The sequence below is a fragment of the Lepisosteus platostomus genome, chromosome 15, assembly GCF_059453375.1.
Source record: "Lepisosteus platostomus isolate fLepPlt1 chromosome 15, fLepPlt1.hap1, whole genome shotgun sequence".
Lineage (NCBI taxonomy): Eukaryota > Metazoa > Chordata > Actinopteri > Semionotiformes > Lepisosteidae > Lepisosteus > Lepisosteus platostomus.
The window spans coordinates 18585304-18606226 of NC_142625.1; the positions used below are offsets into that span (position 1 = coordinate 18585304).

Consider the following 20923-nt stretch of genomic DNA (forward strand, 5'->3'; position numbering starts at 1 on the left):
AAACTGTGAGACGCCTGACGTAAGGTTGTAGTCAAGTTGTAGTCCGCGGGGCGCCTGCGCAGTGAGGTCAGCGCGCCGTTAGGACTGGTATTTGAAAAGGAGAGCCGCCTGACAGCAGAGAGCTGAAATTGTTGAGGATCTGCGGATTCAGACTTTATCTGAAAATTAAAATATAAAGCTTTATAAGCGCGGAAGGTAGGGGTACTCAAAGTTTTAAGTTCTTTTTTTATACGTTTGGCTTTTAATTTCTCTCAAATATTTTTGGCGTAACATTCAAGGCCTTTCTTTTTAAGTGTATCGCTTATTAGAGTCATTACCCTTTGTAACAGGTTTAAATGAAAGATTACCAGTCTGATGAATGGTTTTGATGTCCATAGATAGTAATAGAGTATTTTATAATAGTTTTCTTTTGGGAGTCCGCTGGCTACATGTGAAGTATTGATGTATCTTAACTAATGCGGCTTTTGAACTTGACTAAGTGGCTTAGGGGACTTTGATAGGTGCAGATACGTTTTATTCGATTAGGTTATTCCACTAAATCGCCGTGTGTGCACAGAAAAAGAAAGTGTAGCGACTGGAGTAAATGGCACACGATTGCAGGAGCTGCACTGTTTCTGCACAACTTGCTGAGCGTGACTGGGGGTTCCTGCATGTCATCCCAGAGGTGTGAGCATAGGCTTTCTGTGCCTAAGTTTAACAGCCCGCAGGCATGTTTTGTTGGACGAGGCTGTAATAAAGGAGAGGAATAGAAAACTTTATACTTTGAGTTTCTATTCAGTCTATTAATTCTGGACCTGATGGGATTGCGGTCGTTGTCGTTGTATTTTAATGCCATTCGCGGTGCAGAGTCCCGTTCTGTGTTAGCTGAATGAATTTAATAAAACACCCACTCTTTACACAAGCTAAATAATTGAGAAAGAGCACGGTATCTATGTAGTGGAAACGGAAGTTTTTGCGACTCCGTGGAGAAGCAGACCCTGTGAAATGGGTTTCAATATTGAGCTCGGAAAGGGGCCTTCTCGTTTGTCGGGCCTGGTTCCTGAGCGATGCCTCGATCTAACTTGTCTTTGCTCATGGTGATTGGCTCAGAGCTGCCCTCTCCCCTAGTGGGCGGTGTTGATTGGTCAAAGAGTGTGCTTATTTAAAATTTAAACCTGCATTCACCAGCAGGTTTGGTTGTGTCGCACTCACGCATACAGTGACCCATGCCGAGTTGAAGGCTGCTATTTGGCTTTCGTAAACATACGCTGGTAACCGAAGGAATTGTTTGTAAAATAAGTATGTTGTTATTTTCAAGTGCTTGCTCTTTCGGTTAGTCCTGTGTCTGGACCATTTTATTTATCAGCGCTTCACGTAATAGATCACGCTTCTGCGAATCTCAGAAATGGGTGTGATGGTGATTCCGCCTCATGACGTGCCTGATTTTAAAGTGTGGGATGAAATAACGTAAAAATAGAAACGGGGCACTGCTGTCTAATCGACGCAGTCGGTTAAAAATCTGGTGATACTAAAATTTCATGCGCTTAACAAACGTTTTAACATCGACCGAAAGGACAAGGATGATTAACAAAACGTTTTCCGCATGAAGGAGCCAGAAAGCTCAAATGAATTTGCTAGATGGTAGGGGGAACCACGGTATTTATGGAGAATGTCGAGATACAGTGTTTAGTGTTTTCTAACTGGTAACGTTATTTTATTTTATGACTGTTACATTTCAGACAATGCAAACATTTCGTGGATCTTATTAAAACTTGGAACCAAAGCTCGGGAGGGTTTTCTATTCTACGTTTGTGGGCGATTGCTTTTTTACGATGTCCTATTTCTTAGGTAACCATGGAATTAAATGAAGCCAACCTGCAGACGCTCACAGAGTTCTTGAGGAAGACCTTAGACCCTGATCCCACAGTCAGACGTCCAGGTAAAACAAACCTACAGGGCAGTCGTGATCTCCAAAGTTATTTTCCTGACTCTCCCAACCTCAGGCATACTGCTGTTGGCTCAAATTCTGTGTCCTTTCAGCCTTGCCTTGCTCCAGTTTTGTTCTGTAAACTTTTGACAATTTTGATATTTAGTCTTCAAGGAAAATGAAACCTGTATATGAAGGTAAAGGGGTTCTATGCTAAGAAACCAAGGAGTGTTTAGGTTAGTTTGGCAAGAAGGAATAGTGCTGAGCTCTAATATGAGAAAGTGAAGGCCTGCACAAGCACACTAATTCTTCATCTTCTCTGTGCACTTCTGAGTTTAAAAGTCACCTTTTTCCATATTTGCATGACCAGGCTTGTACATACTGCATTTATCCTACTGTTCATGGCTTGTTGGATATAGACATGTTTATATTTAAGAATAATTTGAGACCTTAGGATGTGCCTCTTCACGTCTAACAGTTGGCAGGGAATCTAGTGTCGTGGTTTTGTGATAAACCCTTTTTCTTGCTCTTCCTAGCGGAAAAGTTCCTTGAGTCTGTGGAAGGGAACCAGAACTACCCCATTCTGCTCCTCACGCTGCTGGAGAAGTCCCAGGATAATGTCATCCGAGTGTGTGCTGCCGTGACCTTTAAAAACTACATCAAGAGAAACTGGCGCTGTGTGAGTAGACCGTTAGCTTACTGACACTGTTAAGATTTACCTTTGCCATTTTTAATTAGTGGTCTTTAAAAGTGAAATAGCCCTCCTGTTGGAATTACAAGGCTATGTGCTTTTGTATTTTGTGTCCTGTATACACAATTTTGTAAATGATCAAAGACGTACTCATTTGGATGAAAAATCCTGAAAATCCCCCTTTTCTTTCTCCTGTGATGATGAGCATTTCCAGATAATTTTGTTTCTACTTCTGTTTATTTTGCTTTGTCTTCATTCTTGAGACCATCTCATCTCTAGCTGCTGATGAATCACTTCAAATTTCACATGGTGTGGTGGCTCTTAATGTATTTTTAGACACTGAAGAAATCTACTGTTTAGAAAACGTTTGGAGCTTGGTCGTCCCTGTTTCATATCAAAACTACTGTATTTCCAGTAGTTGTCAGTAGCAAAGGAACCAGTCAAGGTCAAATAAATAAAGAATAGAAAAAAGAAACGTTTTGTATGCTGTGTTATCCAGGTGTGAGCTTGCTCTTAAATGTTTCCAACTCTGGGTTTTACCTGGAGATATTATTCCTGACCTGTGCCCTCTGGAGTATAATTTTGTAGCTGACACTTTGCTCCATTTGTGTAATCATGAAAGCCTAGGTTTTCATTATATTAATATGCAGCCTGGCTTCCTTGCTTGTTGAAGGAAAGTACTTTTAGATCATCTCAAGAAGTTGGTATTCTGCTGATGAAGTGTTTTAAAGGGTTCTATTTTTTTGTAGCTAATCTTGTTTGAATATTTTTAACATAAATGGCAGCACCATTTCCTTTACATTTCAGGTTTATAGTATGTAATGTATTGTATAATAGTGTCTTTTTCAGTAGAGCAGAACATCCTCTACATCTGCTGCCAACTAATAGGACCTTTAAGAATTCATGTGATTGTGTTTCTTTAGACAAATCATTGCCCTCTCATTTTCAGTTTTCAGTTGTTTGCCAAAACAGCATTAGTAAATAATTAGTCTCATTTCAGTGTTGTGTGTTTGATGGGTCTACATTTAAAATTACTGATTCATTTGAGTAAATGCTGTCAGAATCCAGAGTTAATCTAACTTTACAGTAAAGCAGGTCAGTGTATCATAAGTGCTTGTTGAATCTTGTAAAATTCACAGTAATTCTGCTGGTGTTAAAGTTATCTTCCATTTTTTTTGTAACTTGGTTGTCCTCTGATCCTCTCTGGTGATCTACGTATTCAGTTTTTTAAACAGCTATAGTTGCTTCAGATTGAAAGCCCAATCTGTATTGGACGATGAGTCAAACCTGAACTGAAAGTTATATGCATTGCCTTTCTGTGAACATGGGTGGGAATAACAGCAGTTGATGTCTTAAGAAATTAAACAGCTTGCATTGTCAGATAAGATGCGGCGTTACTTCTGGTAATGAATGTTAAAACAGTTTAGAAAGTTCTTGATATTTTAATGCCACTCGTGCAACTGTTTTTGTAGGTTTATGGCATTTAGGACTTTGATCATGTGGATCATTCAGTCCTTCCTGTTCCAAGTTGTTCCATTGGTCCTGCTTTGAAACTCCCTTGCATGGTTTCAAAATTACTTGCAAAGCTATATGAGGTGAATGAAATCTGGTGTCGTCCCTCGGTCTTCTGCCCTGATTTTAACTTTCTACAGTATGTTAGTAATATTGCTGAGGTATTCAGAACCTCAGTTTTATTCCCCTAGCACAATTTTGTGTTCAGCTGGACCCACTTGATCACTGATGACCAATTTGCTGATGAATGTCTATCAAATTCAGCAGACTCGGTGAACCACATTTCCTGCTAAACTAGGTTAAACTTAATTTTTGCTCCTCAAAAATGGCTTCATCTTATCCCATAATCATTTTTTTTTCTTTTAGTAAAATCCATAGTAAGTGCTAAAACTGTTGGAAAATGCCTTCACTTTCAAAAATGATATTAAGTTATACTATGCTGTTGTGTTTTCTTACATCAGAACAGTACAAATGTTTTTAATTGGGATGGTCTGTATAGCTGTACAATTATCTTCACTTGTGAAACGTATCTGTAAATCCTCCAAGTTAACTTTTTATTTGGTGGTGAAAAATGTGTAAATCAAATCAGTGTTGTTCTGTAAGTGTCTTTTAATAAACAGCACCCGATGAGCTAAGAGAAGTCAGGAAATTGGACCAGTTAGTCTAATATTTAAGACTATGGGATGAGAACCTACAGACACCAGCTTTCCAGGACTGAAGATGGACCATGTTGCTTGAAGGAAATGCTGACTGGAATGATTTTTAAGGGATTGCTGTCAGAGACCTTGGGATTTGTATTTACGCATGTTTTGTTTTTTTAAGGTGCCATTATTCAGTGTAAGATGTTTTTGTGTTTTTAGGTAGAAGATGAACCCAACAAAATTTCAGATGCAGACCGGACGGCAATTAAAGCAAACATTGTGAATTTGATGCTTAGCAGCCCAGAACAGATTCAGAAACAGGTATGTGTTTTTTTTCCCCCATGAATCAGAGGAAGGTTTTCTACTATGTTGCTGCACTGTCTGCATCCCAGATAAATTCCCGAGCAATACTTTTATTAGCATTGAACCTCTAGGTTGGCTTTTGTGACTTGACTTTCATGTTGAATAAAAGCAAGGAACATCTTCAGTTAAGTCTGACGTTTCAGTCAATTAAGGGCCCAAGAGTGTTTTTGTTTGTCAGCTTTGAGTTGGCAAATGGGTGATGACAAGGTACAGATAATTCTGCAAAGAGGTGTACCAGTACACCTGATAACCAGCTGGGTCAGGGGAAAAGCTTAAAACAAAGTTTCTAAAAATGATAGTTATGTATGCCCCGTGCCTGAATGTAACTGCATAAGTATTTTCTTTTCACATAGCAAATTTAAACAATTCAAAGTTTAAAGTCTTTCATGGGATGATTCATGTGGTGCAAGTGTTGGCCCTCTGTAGCAATCATTCTGATCACAATGCACGCCATGTGCTTGTGGAATACAGGCATTTCTTTGAACAATCTCCAGTATTTACCTTTTTTTTCCCAGAAAAGAGGATATGAGTATTATTTATGCTGTTTTGATAAAAAATAATAAAGATGTGTGAAAGCTAATGCTTAGTTGGAAGTTTCTGGCAGTTTAATTCTCAAACATAACTAGTAAATTTGGCACTTTCTTAATTACCCTCTGCATTGGAATACTCATTTCAAAACCTATAGCTACATACAGCTGGCATGAAGCACTTCAGTCTTTGTTTTGATGTCTATAAACATAAAGTGCAGTGGTGTTTGATAATTGCGAATCATCTCCTTGTAGATATCATGTAATTCTTGCTAAACTGACAACATATGCCAGGCTTTAAACTTGCTGTTCTGATTAATGCTCTGTAATCAGGCATTGAGCGATTACATGAGAAAAGTTGGGCTTCGCAATCAAAGACATGATTTTTATGCAGTAAAGCACAGATTTAATCAACATATGCGCAGTTAATCTGTTTATATTCCAAGAAAACTTTACTAGAGGTCCAGTTGATGTCGTGGCCTGTGATTAGATTTCAGGAGCCAAGCTGGCCTGACCAGTATGCGGATGAGACATTGAGAAAAATCTGATTTCTGCTGCAGTTGATGTTATCACACCTGCTGTCGATGCTTTCGACCACAATATTCAACATAGTTCCCGATTACGGTGACGGGTCATTTGTGCTCTATGGGACTTGTTGTTGAGTATTGTCTTAATTTGCAATTCCTATGTACAGTGTTCTCACTGAATTGTATAAAGATTACCTAAACGATCCCATGTTTGTAAACAATTCAAAATGTGTTAAAACCGCTATTACATTGCTGTTAATACAGGAACTGTATTTACTGACTTCTAATTAGCTGGCCTGGTGAAGAAAGAAAATACATTATATAACAAACATATGGTTTTGGTAACAGTTCAGAAACTTAACTTTTTATGTGTGACTATCTCTAGATATTCTCTAGTGATTACTCTAATGCTAACGTGCAAGTTCTTTCTGTGTAGCTCAGTGACGCTATCAGCATTATTGGGAGAGAAGACTTTCCTCAGAAGTGGCCTGATCTCCTGACTGAAATGGTCAACCGGTTTCAGAGCGGTGACTTTCACATCATTAACGGAGTCCTGCGGACAGCCCATTCACTTTTCAAAAGGTTTGTAGTATGGACGACGATGTTAGCTTTGTGGAGCCTATGCCTGAGTGAATTTATTATATACTCACGCAATTGCAATCGCCAATCCAAGTGTAGGCTTGCAATATAAGGCCTTTTATTGCATGGTGGAGAATGAGGACCTGCAGACACCCACCCACACTTCAAAGTCAAGCTGGTAGATTAAGTGGTGTCTGAGAAAAGGATTCTGGGGCTAGGAATTACAGCTTTAACACCTTTTCTGTTAATGTGATATGCTGCAGCTCCCAGCATGAGAAATGTGTACTCTTGCCCATTCATGTCTTCTTACCTTTGCTATACTGATAGGCGTTTCACAATGTGAAGGGCATGTGGAATAAAATTGCAAGAATAATTAAATGCACCTCTGTATAGGTTGAAAGGTGAAAGATGGATGTTGTATCATTTTTTATGCCATCATGGGGGGGGGGGAGGAACGAACAAGAATAAGGGGCAAAAGTGACATGTTTTTTTTTTCTTTGCAAGAAAGTGGGATGAATTTTTAAACAGATCTTCACTTAACCAGTGACCTACATCTTGGCATGGCAACTTTGTTTTTTGCCACTGCAGGACAAGGGGGAGCCTAACATATTTAACGGCATCCTAATAATATGCTTTTACTTTAACCAAAACTGATTAATGAGATTAAACATCACTTTTTGTATTGGATTTTCCTTTGGAGCTCTCGTGTGTGATATGTTTTGGAATTAATTGCTAACTACCAGGCAAAAAACATACGTATTCTAACTTTAATCAGATGTTAACTAGTAGACTAAATTAGTGCAACCTGCAGGCAGCAACTAGATAAGTGTTTCTGATTGGTTAATATGACATTTATTAGAAATTGCACAGTAAATATGAACACTTATTCAATGTTTTAGAAGTTGAAGAAAAACGTATTGTTCATCACATTCATTCCAAATATAATGATTCATTAGCAGTGCAGTGTATTTCGGTTAACTGTGGTGGTCAGGGTGTTTTTTGGAGAACAGTAGGAGATGTTTCTTCTGCATGCCAGTCATACGATGAGTTACTGAATGCACGTCTCTGCCTTTTGTTTTCCACAGGTATCGGCATGAGTTTAAGTCAAATGAGTTGTGGCTTGAAATTAAACTTGTGCTGGACACTTTTGCACAGCCTTTGACAGAACTTTTCAAGGTAAGTGTTGGTAGTATTTTTAATGGATTATGTACAGAAAACATCATAATCGTAATTTTGGCAACTTTGTTTTTCCTTATCCATTTATTTTCCATAATGAATAACATTACAAATACAAACTTGGAGACTCTAAGATTTCAGCTTAGGGCTAAATGTAAAAAAAAAAGTAACTTTTTAATATTCCAAACAATACCCCCCTTTAAAGTTTTGTTGTACATTTGACAGTTTGAAAAATTAAGGTGTGGTTGATATTAAATTTGGATATAATTTGTTTTAAAATAACCATTCATGGATCCTGTTCTTGTTTTATTAAAGTGATTGGTCAGCTGCAGTTACTGGAGCTGCTATAGTACTGCTATGTAACAAAGTGCAGCAAATTAAATTCTTCTTTCCTTATTAATGCCAATATTTCAGACCTTGCATACAGCAGTATCACCATGCAATTTTTGCCGATCCTCACCAGTAATATGCTACCGTAAATGCTTAACATGCTTGAGAAACACCAGCCTGAAGAACCGGAGGATTCTGATGGAACTTGTCTTTCAGGCCACCATTGAGCTCTGTCAGACTCATGCCAGTGATGTGAATGCCCTGAAGATTCTCTTCTCTTCCCTGACTCTGATCTCCAAGTTGTTTTACAGCTTAAACTTCCAGGTAAGAGTTTATTACGGTTTTTCTCCTCATCTTGGCTCTCCTAACGATTTCTGCAGATTTTTGCATTATTCTTCTCTAAATTAAGAAATCCTCGTTGCCCAAATTGTTAGGAAACCCCAGTACTAGAAGATGCTTTCTGTGGTAGACAATGCATGGCTGCTTTGAAGACCGTGAGGTTTAACGTCACTGGTCAGAAAAATCTCCTGGTATCAATTGTTAAAAAATCAATTCTGCAACTAGAGAAATCGGTATGCACATCACAGCCTTCATTAAAGGTGATCCTGCTACATGAATGGAATGTGACTGGGCAACAGAGCTTTGAGGAATACACACTGCATCCTGTTTGCTCTTGCTTCAATATGGTTTTTGGGGGATTGTTAACCAGAGAGTGTATGACTCTTCATAATTACACTAGTTTTGGTTTGCCATTTAAGCCATATCAGCATTTGAGTGTTTTCTATATTTTAAGTGGCTTTTCACTCATTATATTGTAGGATCTTCCAGAGTTTTTCGAAGACAACATGGAAACATGGATGACAAACTTCCACAATTTACTGACTTTGGATAACAAACTGCTTCAAACTGATGTACGTATACATTTTAACTCATAATAGGAGGTAATCTATAATTGATGCATTATTTTCTTTTCTGACTTTCACAAGAAAATTACTTATATACTGATATTTTGTGAAAGCGCTTTCCTGTCCCACTTACATTCTGCATACCAGTTTAAAATGTATTACTTCATCTCTGCCGACATGTTCTTAAATTGTTAATATTCCTTGGATGCGTTGTAAGTGTGCAGTTAGATTTCAAAGGTACTTTGCATTCTGTTGGCTAGAAGTAAGACTGGTGTATAGCAGCTGGTTCTTAATCTTGGCAATGTCATTAATGATGCTGGGATAAACGATGAGGGTAACTGTAGAAAACAGTGTAATCTTTATTACCACATTGAAAGGTTTAAGTTGAAACATGCATCATACCTGCATAACTCCCATCTGATCCCACCTTCTTATACTTGCAGTTGTTTTTTTTTTACAGTGTTGCATTTAATAAATATCATGACTTGTCATGAGGTGCATATTTAGGAAATGGCTACAGGTTTTCTCAAGTTTTACCCACTGCTTGTTTTTTAAATGTTTTAAATGTACTGTGTCCGATGGTTGGCTAATGACATGCATCCTGATCTTGTTTTGTCAGGATGAAGAGGAAGCAGGCCTGCTTGAGCTGTTGAAGTCTCAGATCTGTGATAATGCTGCTCTTTATGCCCAAAAATACGATGAGGAATTCCAGCCCTACCTGCCACGCTTTGTCACGGACATCTGGAACCTGCTGGTCACCACTGGCCAGGAAGTCAAATACGATCTGGTAAAACTGAAGCTTGATTTCTATCTTTATCTATAAAAAATAGACCAATTGGTGTGACCAAATCATAAATTGTAAATTTCCACCAGCAGTAACAATGTTTTATTTGAGGCACTTCAGTGAGGAAGGGTTGCTTTACAGATCTATTGAATAAATCTATTTGTGGTGTCAAACATGCGATGTTTGTAGAACAGGCCTAGCTTTAATGTACTAAGACATGGATCTATGCATTTTCACATCTGAAATAGAAAGGAGTAGCACTAGCTTATTTTATTTAACCCTGCTTCCCAAACTGGCACTGCCTGTGCTGGAACATATGTACTACTGTAGATGTTTGATGCAGTCACTTATAATACAAGCTTATTTAGTTTAACATCTACATGTGCACTGTGGAGGCAGAGATTTGGGGTTCTGAAGTGGCCTTTAATTGTTTTCATCTTTTGTTCTTTACTGCTACAAATGAAGGTCTGAAGAATGTAGTTTCTCTAGTATATGCTTGGAATATTAAACAGACTAATAAGCAATGTAACAAATGGTTACAATTATCCAGCACTTGTTTCTGATGACGGGCCTTAAGTACAGAGCCTAAGCAGAAGTTAAATTTGGCTGTTGGTTGAGTAAACTGAAGGCGTTTTGTTTCAAGTTAATGTATCTATAAGAAAATGTGCAAAAACCTGTAGAACCAAATTTGAAAGGGTAAATGAGAAACTTCTAGATTCTGCCCTCTGACAACTGCAAGTCTGTAACAAGAGGTTTTAAGCTTTTTTCCCCACTCTTTCTCCTGGTTTAGTTGGTGAGCAATGCCATTCAGTTCCTGGCGTCAGTCTGTGAGAGACCTCATTATAAGCACTTGTTTGAAGACCAGAACACTCTGACCAGCATTTGTGAAAAGGTTATTGTGCCCAACATGGAATTCAGAAGTAAGTTGAGTCATTTATTGGCAGTATTTTTTTTTTTAGTGCGTTTGAAGATGTTGGTTGAAAAGTAATGAAAACGCACTTCAGAAAAGCTTTTGAAAAATCGTGTCCTCACCCTAAACAAAAACCAATAGATGTGGTTTGATTTTCCAAAAAAAACAATTTCTTGGTCAACTGAGCTAGCATGAGCGAAAGAGAAGCTACTTTTTACTGAGGTTTTCAGATTTGAGAATACAATTTTCTTGCCTGTTAGGCTTCAGTCCCCATCTTCCATGATAAAGATTAGTTGATATTTACATTTCCTACGATCTGAAGTAAATGGGTTATTTTTTACTGTTGTATAACCCCTGATAGCTCCAGCACAAATTAATGTTTGTTCCAGTGACCAAGTCATCGATGTGCCACGAACTCGGGCCCAAAGGAAAGTGTCAATTTAAGGGCTCTGTCACAAGAGCATTTCGAGACACGGGGTGCATAGAAGCAGGACTATGATTCACACAGCCCTTGTTTAAACTGAAGACTGTTACTGGTGCTGGTGTTTAATTCATTTGGTGTCAATCCTTTTCCAGCTGCTGACGAGGAGGCTTTTGAGGACAATTCTGAGGAGTACATCAGGAGAGATCTGGAGGGATCAGGTAGTGCATCTCTTCACTGCACCGGTTCCTTACTTTGAGTTGCCTTTCTTAGAGATGCCTTTTACTTCGACATGCAAGTGATTAAAAACGTTAGTTTTGTCTGATTGACAATGATGGTGTAAAGGTACCGTATACATTTCCTAATCTCCGTTTGGTTTCTTTCCTTTCACTTTTTATTTTTGTTTCTTAAAGTCCTGTCCAAACTCCCAAACCTATTTTCATAATTCAGAATTCAGACTAACGTTTCTAAGATTGTGCTCCTTCTTCAGATTTTATCAGTCACACTGATATTTTTATTTTAATGTATTTTAATATAAAGTATTGTTTGTGCTTCTTTAGCTGAAAAGATCAGATGGGTAGGTGACGCACAGTAACAGGTCTAAAATGTGGACTGGTTTTCCTCTAGGTCAGAGTGTAGAGAACTTACTAGACCCAATGTTAAGGGAAACTGAGGCTGAGTTCCATTTAAAACTAAATAAAGGGATCAGTGATGTGTTTTTCTTTGTCATATGAATTTAAGAGGTGCTAAATTGCATGCAGTTGTGTGTGACCTATTCAGTAAACCATATCTGCTTCCTTTCAGACATTGACACGAGGCGTAGGGCAGCCTGTGACCTAGTGAGGGGTCTCTGCAAGTTCTTTGAAGGGCCAGTGACGGCCATCTTTTCTGGCTATGTGAACTCCATGCTCACCGAGTACGCCAAGAACCCTCGTGTGAACTGGAAGCACAAAGATGCCGCTATTTACCTGGTCACCTCCCTGGCCTCCAAAGCACAGACGCAGAAGGTACCGTGTCACCTGACTGTCGGGAACTCTTTTGACTTCTAAGACGGTGTAAAAATGAAATTCCCTGCAAATGAGCCAAGTTTGAGTGTGAGGGTTAATGCCAATAATTAAACTTTTTGCCTGGCTTTTTTCATCGCTTTTTTTGAAAGGGAGGAGCATCTTTTGTCTAGAAGTTTGCGAAAATAAATGTCAAGTAGAAACTAAAGAAAAAGTTTCTTTATAAATTGTATTTTCTTTTCTTTCAGCATGGAATAACACAAGCTAACGAGCTGGTGAACCTGTCAGAATTCTTTGTGAATCATATTCTACCTGATTTGAAGTCACCCAATGGTAATTATTGTATTGCAGTATCTCTTTAAATGAAAGCTTAAACTGTCTGAATGAAGGTCAGATTCCACAAATAGGATTAATCTTAAATTATTTTAGTACCGCTGTGTTCTTTGGAATCCTGCTTCATCTTCTTTAAAAAAAAAAAATCAAATGGAATTTAGTGTTGGAAAGTTTGATTCGTAACAGTGTACATGTTTCTGTTTTAGTGAATGAGTTTCCAGTGTTAAAGGCCGATGCTATCAAATATGTCATGATATTCAGGAGTCAGGTGAGTAGTTTTCAAATGTCTTTTGTATTTCTCAGATTCTTTCAACAGTGAAGGGGTCAGCTTTGTCAGCATTTAATTTCTCTCTCATACTTTCTAATATATGGGATTAACTATAGCCAGTCATGTATTATAAGTACAGGAATTACATGTTTGGCGTGATGACATTCAGGCAGTTTCATTTTAATGTCAGGCATATGAACATTTTTCATCTGGGCTAGAGTGACACTAGAAGTATAGTAGAATCTGACTTATTTACACCTTGGATTTTTCTTCATTGTGCAGAAACTGAATTTAAGTTTTAACCTACCTGTAGTAGTAGAGGAGATTGAGATTCCTTGCCTTGTCTATTCTTGTAAAGTATTCCCTTCTGTGTGTGGTAATGTTTTACATTTTTACGGTAGTGTGAACTCTTCGCTCCCCTCGGACTTAGGGTGCCATTATCCGTGGAGTAATGTTCATTATAATCAAATGTGCCAGAAGAATGAAGTCTGTTTAAAACTATTGGGGAAAACTACAGAAAATCTTAAACATGTTGGTAATTTACAAAATATCTTAAAAAGCTTAACACTTTCTTCCTCTTGTGTATACAGTTCTAGTTCTTAGCACGTAGTGTGGTTGTCCAGTCCATCCTTAATATTCACCTTAATACTGTAGCTAAATCCTGCTGTTCTTTATCTCCAGCTTCCCAAAGAGCAGCTGCTGCAGGCCATCCCACTCCTGGTGAACTATCTTCAGGCAGAGAGCATTGTGGCTCACACATACACCGCACATGCCCTGGAGAGGCTGTTCACAATGAGAGGACCCAATAACACTACACTGTAAGTGCAGAAGTCGCAAAAAGCTGACCCTTTTCCAGGTTCAGGTTGTTCTGTGGAAACTCATCTGGATACTGCCAAAAGGTCCTTTCGTTCTTCAAAACCTAAGTTTGAAGTGACTTCTCCTTTTGACTGGCTCACTGCAAAACTAACTGTAATTCAACATTGTTGTAAGTTTTTGAAGTAACCATCAAAAAGAGGTTTGATGAACGTAATGGCAGTAGTTAACTACAGCAGTTACACATTATTAAATCTTTTTTGCAACATTTTATGTGAAATTCATTGCAGTTCTTGTGACAGTTTTTTGGTTCAAGGAAGTGTCCTGAACAGTATAGTTTATCTGCTGGTCACATTATTACTGAAAGCTTCCACAGTAATTGTGGACATACGCAAGACCAGAAGTACAACCTAGATGTGAAGGCAAGTCTAATACTGATTTACTTTTTTTGTCCCCCTAATCTTAGTATCACTGCTGCAGAAATGGCACCATTTACAGAGCAGTTGCTAAACAACCTCTTCAAAGCACTGGCACTGCCTGGTTCTTCTGAGAATGAGTATATCATGAAAGGTAGGTCATCTTCCTGTCCAATTTGTGTAACCTCACTGTTGCAGTTTTACCTAAGACTGCTCTTGATCGACAACGCTAATGTTTCTTCTGATCATCTCCTTCCTATCGAATCCAGTCAAAGATGGGGGAAGGTCTCAATTTGATTGTCACTCCACACTGAAGTTTCTTGAATACAGTTTGTCATCTGTAGGCATGCTGAGGTGTTTGATATTTTAAGTATTACAATTTGTTTTTTTTTAACAGCTATCATGAGGAGCTTCTCTCTTCTCCAGGAGGCCATTGTCCCTTATATCCCCACTCTCATCAGCCAGCTGACACAGAAACTTCTCGTGGTCAGCAAGGTGAGATACATCCTACTGCTCTCATTAGTGTCCAACTTCAGTAGGTCCACTGTCTCCCTCCCACAAAATCAACATTGAATAAAAAGTAGGTCTTGGAGCACTGATATATAAAATTCCCCCAGATGTGTTTTTTTCCTACTGAGCTACTGATTTACTGTTGATCCTCTTAATTGAACTCTATGCCTTACCGGTCCTTTATACACAAAGAACTGATACTCAAGAACTGAGATAGTTGTCGTGTTCAAAATCAATATGATCCCCTTAAATATCTAAGTCCATACAGAACTCGGATATTTGTGAAGATATCATAATGTGGATTGTGTACATTAATTGTTGACTTAATGTGCTGTCTTTCAGAACCCGAGCAAGCCACACTTTAACCACTATCTCTTTGAGTCCCTTTGCCTGTCGGTGAGAATAACCTGCAAAGCCAACCCCACCACAGTCAGCAGCTTTGAAGAGGCACTCTTCCCTGTGTTTACAGAGATCCTGCAGAATGATGTGCAAGGTATGTGTGTTTCCTGACCAACCATACAGTATGCTTTAGTATGTCTAATAGAGACCTCTGGGGGTTTTTGCCAAACAAGCAGGTGTATTATAGTAAATGTTTATCTTGGCCCTTGATTTGAGTTACATTAAGAAGCTTTTTGTGATGAATCACAATACAATCATATTCTAGTTTTTATTTAGGATATGAAATAAGTATATTTTGTTAAGTGTATTGACTGTTTTAATTGAAATAATAACTTAAGATTTCTTTGTTTGGTTCTTCTCACTGTATTCCTCTGAGTTTTAAACATTAGGCATTAAAGAATTACCAATTTATAGCAACAGTACTTAGTCACCTGCTTCCTTCTTAACTTGGACTTTCCTACGAGTTACAGAGTGATAAGCTTGAGCTGTTTATTCTCTGCTTCTCTGGACTGACCTATTTTATTCTTTTTGATTTTAGCTTTTTTGTGTTTCCAGTTCAGCAGTTGTTTTACTCTGGGGAAATATTTTGCACCGTTTTTCTCTTTGCGTTGCAGAATTTGTTCCCTACGTGTTCCAAGTGATGTCTCTTCTGTTAGAGATGCACTCCTCTGCTATCCCCTCCTCCTACATGGCACTGTTCCCTCATCTTCTGCAGCCTGTGCTGTGGGAGCGCACAGGAAACATCCCCCCTCTCGTCAGGCTTTTGCAGGCCTACTTGCACAAAGGGGGATCCACCATTGCTAGTACTGCAGCAGACAAGATTGTAAGCCTTTGCTGCTTTTTCCTTTTGATCTAGCAGAACAAAAAAGCATGTCTTTTAACCTTGCCTACACAAACCTCGTCCTTTCTTTTTAAATGATAAAGCTATGCATTTACATTGTGCCAACAAATTTCAGAGAGAAAAGGTGATTACGCACAGAGAGGTTGCTAGTATCAAATTATTAGTACTGTATATTATTTTTACTGTACTAGTATAAGCTTGCAGTTAATTAACACGTGTAAAATTACAGCTTATACAGTGAATTTTAGTCAAACTTGCATTGAGACTAATGATTTGGGCATCACAATGGTGGTTGTCACTGTTAGCTTTCATCTCTGTCTGTAAAAGGTTGCATCGTGATTGATTGCGTAAGTTATAACGGGTCAAAAGGAATTCCGTTTCCATTCTGTTGATGCAGAGATGTATTGAATAAGTGAATACACTGCAAGCAACTAGAACTAGTTCCAAATGTTTCATTAAAGAACTGTATTCTGTTGGCAACATTTAAAAATGAACATTTTTGCAAAACAAGACCATTGAGGAACTTGACAAACTTCTGTACTATTTTGATCTGCAGCCTGGTTTGTTGGGAGTGTTCCAGAAGCTGATTGCATCCAAAGCAAATGACCACCAGGGCTTTTACCTCCTCAACAGTATCATAGAGCACATGCCAGTGTGAGTAACATGATTCTTCATATACAATTAAGTGGTAATTTAATATAAAGACCACGTTACAGTTGTCAGATTCCTAAACTCTTGCTTAATCTTTCCCTCTTGGTGTTATTGTCTTACAGAGAATCCATTACACAGTATAGGAAACAAATCTTTATCCTCCTCTTCCAGCGGCTTCAGAATTCAAAAACGACTAAATTCATCAAAAGTAAGTTCATTGGTGTGGGTGCTGATGTGGGAGTTTCTGCATCCTCTCCCCTGCCATAACCTGATCTTGAGTGTGGAGCGCTCCCCTGCTCAGCTCCATGGTGCTCAGGGGACAGGTGGGGGCAGAGCAGTGCTGACCTAATCATATCTTTATTTTAGGGGCCTTTTACTGGCACTGCTGTCAAGTTTCCATTGAGGGCAGGGAGACTGGTGCTTCTTTTGTTCATTTTTTTATATTACAATTGGTTCAGAAAAAATACATTGGCAACAAACTTAAGCAGCTCATGGGTCGGTTTCCTTCTCGGATGCTCACCTCAAGAAAACTCATAGATTTGTTCTGGGTGTCCTTTTAATGGTCCTGCTTGTTTTGTAGGTTTCCTAGTGTTTATCAATCTGTATTGTGTGAAGTACGGAGCCATCGCTCTTCAGGAGATCTTTGACAGCATACAGCCCAAGTAAGTGTATGATCTCGAGCGTCTTTACTGGACCACCATAAGGTATAGAAAATATTGGTGAATTTTAATGTATTGTTGGATTAACTGATTTAACGTGTTTGCAAATCCTGAACGGTCTGTTCATCACTAGTTTCCTTTTAGATTTATATGCACTTAACTAAAAACCACAGAAACGCACTATGATGTCACTTCCCCTGCAGTTTATTATGCAAATGCTTCAAAAGGTAACTGAGCTTTTGAAATTGTAATCTGTAGGATGTTTGGGATGGTCTTGGAAAAGATTGTTATTCCAGAAGTACAGAAGGTCTCTGGCCAGATTGAAAAGAAGATCTGTGCTGTAGGCATCACTAAAATACTGACAGAATGCCCGGCCATGATGGACACAGACTATACAAAGCTCTGGTAAGCAGTGTTACACCTTGTTCATGTGTGTTTTTCTGGGGACATGTGACCCCCGGGGTTGGACTGCTGGTGCATGACAGCTGCTGTACATCATAGATCTGTACTTCAGTACAGTGGATGAAATGGATTCCCTTCCATGTCTGCTTTGAAATGGAAAATCAATGCATAAATACTAGTATGAAGTTGCTTCTAGAGAATTTTTAACCATAACCTAGTTTCAAAACTGAAGAAAGCCTTTTGAAGAGTTCTTTTCTAGTTTGAAAGGCATTCACCATCTTTTCCATTAAAAAAAAAAAACTAGACATGAATATCACTTTTTGGAGAAGTGAAAAGGATTTGCATTTTGGTTTAGAGCACGCAGCTACAGCTTTGAGACAGAACTAAGCTGCAAATTGCTCTGCTCTTATCTGCTCCCTTCCTTCTTTACGGTGTAAAAATCAGAATGTATAGTAGCAAGAGGTATTTGTTCTGTAGCCTGGCCAGGCAGGTAGAAGACAGATTACTAAAGAGACCGTGACGTGATCTCATTGATCCACTCTTGTCAGGACTCCTTTGCTGCAAGCCCTGATTGGTCTGTTTGAGCTGCCAGAAGATGACAGCATCCCTGATGATGAGCACTTCATTGACATTGAGGATACACCTGGATACCAGACTGCTTTCTCCCAGCTGGCTTTCGCAGGGAAGAAAGAGCATGACCCCATCGGAGATGCCGTCAGCAATCCCAAAATCCACCTTGCACAGTCTCTCCACAAGCTGTCCACAGCGTGCCCAGGAAGGGTAAGTGACCACAGCTTGGCTTCCACACGTAGCAGAAGTCTGTGTTGGAGTTGATGTAGAGCTATGTGGGACAGGATGTTTGCGCTCCCGGCAGACACAATGAACCCAGTGTACTAATCAATTTCCCGTCCTTAGTCAACTGAGCATTTCACACTGGTTGTTCCTTTATGGCACGAAGCTCTCTTTGCAAAGGCAAGTTTGTTCCCCCATTTAATACGTTTTTTTATAACTTCTTTGAAGTTTTTTTTTATTGTATTGAAGCTGTTTATTTCAAACGTAGGTTGTGACTAAGAATTCAAGAAGCTAACAACTTTAAATAGTTTGATTGCTTTAAAGCTAGGTTATTTTTTGTCAGGGTTTCATGGCAGTCCACTGTTAAATGTGTAGTGCTCATTAAAACCTCTTTGTTGTCAAAAGGGCTATTTAATACTTATTAAAATAAGACTTGCCTTATTTAACATAAAGTAAATAGAGTATATGAGGGAGTTCTGTGCATATTTAATGTAAACAAATTGAAGGCTTTCTTTTCCAGAAGGGTTTCCAAGTATATTTCATAATCCAGTTCAGGTGTATAAAACTTGCCATGTTTTATTTTTTCATTCTCTTTGAAAGAAGAATGTGATTATTAATGTTTTTCTAGGTTCCCTCTATGCTGAGCACAAGCCTGAATGCTGAAGCACTACAGTTCTTGCAAGGCTATCTCCAAGCAGCAAGTGTCCAGCTCGTGTAAGACTTAGGACCCTGAAATCAAATCATTGAAAACCTGCTGAGGACAATAAGGCCAGGATGAGAATTACAGAAGGTCGCAGGAATCATCAGCAAACTTTGTGAACCAAACTCCTTTATTCTCTCACCAGATATTGATCTTTGACAGAAACTTTTAAGGATTTTAATTTGGTATTTCCAAAAATATCATGAATTGTCTTTAAGGCAAAAGTTGCAAATGTTGTGATCTAGAAACTCATACAGTGAAGTTTTACAGACCTCATTGGGACAGCTCTCGCATATAAGTTTCTTTGGACTGTTGTAAAAGCATTTTCTGTTACTAGTATCGTTTTCTTTGTGTAAAAGAAGGTAGGTAGTTGAGTTTTCACTAACCTTCTGTTACATGCTAGAAAAGCTTTGTAGGAACTTTTTTCAAGGGGGATTTCTTCAAATGCTAGTCAGAATACCTTTTCATGTATAACTACATGAAATCGTATCAGTTTGCAAAGGAATAGAGAAACATGTTAATCCTGTGTATGAGCTATGAGTTCAAACAGATCGCAGTTGTCTTCTGGCCGTGCAACACCCTTGTTCCCATCCTGCAAATCCACGAGAGGACTGTGTTCATTTCAAATCTTCTTTTGCAGTTTTACTGTAGATCAGAGTTTTCTGAGAGCTCTTTGACAGCAGCATTTTTTTTATGCTTCCACCATTCTTCTAAACCATTTGTATCTTGTATGTCTTTATTTATGTCTTGTCTCTTTAGTTTCTCATGTTCCAAATGTGAATAAATAAAAAGCACTTGTGTATATTCAGTTTTTGTGTACTTGTGAACCTACAGTACATGTACTACAGTCCAGGACCTTGAAGGTAATCAAAGGTGGATGAAATGCTAAGTTTATAATCATTTACATTTAAGATTTCTTCAAAATGACTATATTGCCTTGATACAAAAATGTGTAATCTACATGCAGGGTTATTTAAACAGTTGGTGTAGTTAAAGGATTGATCACCTAAAAATTACAAGGATATAGATTGTTGATTTATGGATTTGTCTTCTCAAATGGATGCCAACATTAATGCAAATTTTGAAGTATGACATTGCATATTTTGAAAGACTGAACTAAGTTATTCCTACCAACATTTAACAATGTGTAATGAAAAACAGGATGATTAAAAACAGATGTTGGATTAAAACACTTGGAACATTCACTTATGAAAATCTCAAGTAACTATCACTCAAGTGATTTGGGGTTTTCTGAAGTGTACCAGTGAATTGGCTTGGTTCCATTTTTCTAGCCTTCAGAAATGAGAGTTTAAGAGTGCCCTTTAACACCTGTTGGATTGTGGCTTTTTGAGAATGGGCTTGTGCAACTACAGCATCAAAATGATGCACTGCTGTTATCTCTAACATTGTTAGATTAAAGGTTCTTTGTGTCTAGGAAATACCAGGATAAATTGGATCCACAGCCCCTGTCCAGTTCTGAGTGACAGAGGTGGAACTGGTAACCACACCCTTCCCACAATGCTTGTCCCATTCTATTTGAGGGCTGTTGGCACAGTTTTCTACCCATAATTTTTCAGTCCATGGCTGTAAATGAGCGTGGTATCATAGAGCTCCATAAGAAGGATTGAGCAAGATTGTATCCAACAGTACATCAATCCATTGCTAACTTGCTTCTTTAAGGAAATCAATGCTGATCATTCCTTTTACTACAAATACAGTTCAGAAAATCTGTGTATACTTTTATGAACTTTAAGAAATTCTGAAGCACTGTACAATGTAATTGAATGTTTGTAATGAACTTTGGCAGCGCGTTCCAGTGTAGATGGGGAGCATACAAGAAGGCTTTGCCATCCGTTGTGAGAT

The 20923-nt window shown here is 38.5% G+C and overlaps 1 protein-coding gene across 3 annotated transcripts; it reads left to right on the top strand.

The window, feature by feature from the left end:
- Positions 1-41: 41 nt before the first annotated feature.
- On the top strand, positions 42-19868 carry cse1l (CSE1 chromosome segregation 1-like (yeast)). Of its 3 annotated transcripts, none has more exons than XM_088607878.1 (25): positions 42-195; positions 1828-1918; positions 2443-2585; positions 4970-5071; positions 6604-6749; positions 7832-7922; positions 8469-8576; positions 9071-9163; positions 9777-9944; positions 10732-10861; positions 11428-11493; positions 12077-12279; positions 12525-12609; positions 12816-12877; positions 13559-13695; positions 14157-14260; positions 14504-14601; positions 14959-15109; positions 15630-15838; positions 16413-16510; positions 16630-16715; positions 17088-17169; positions 17425-17571; positions 18117-18348; positions 18989-19868. In XM_088607878.1, the coding sequence occupies exons 2-25, from the start codon at positions 1834-1836 to the stop codon at positions 19076-19078; spliced, it is 2916 nt and encodes a 971-aa protein (XP_088464004.1). In that variant the 5' UTR covers positions 42-195; positions 1828-1833; the 3' UTR covers positions 19079-19868. The 3 variants fall into 3 exon arrangements, with proteins under 3 accessions (XP_088464004.1, XP_088464005.1, XP_088464003.1); XM_088607879.1 differs by lacking the exon at positions 42-195 and adding an exon at positions 1151-1278; XM_088607877.1 differs by lacking the exon at positions 42-195 and adding an exon at positions 1473-1620.
- The last annotated feature ends 1055 nt before the right edge of the window (positions 19869-20923 follow it).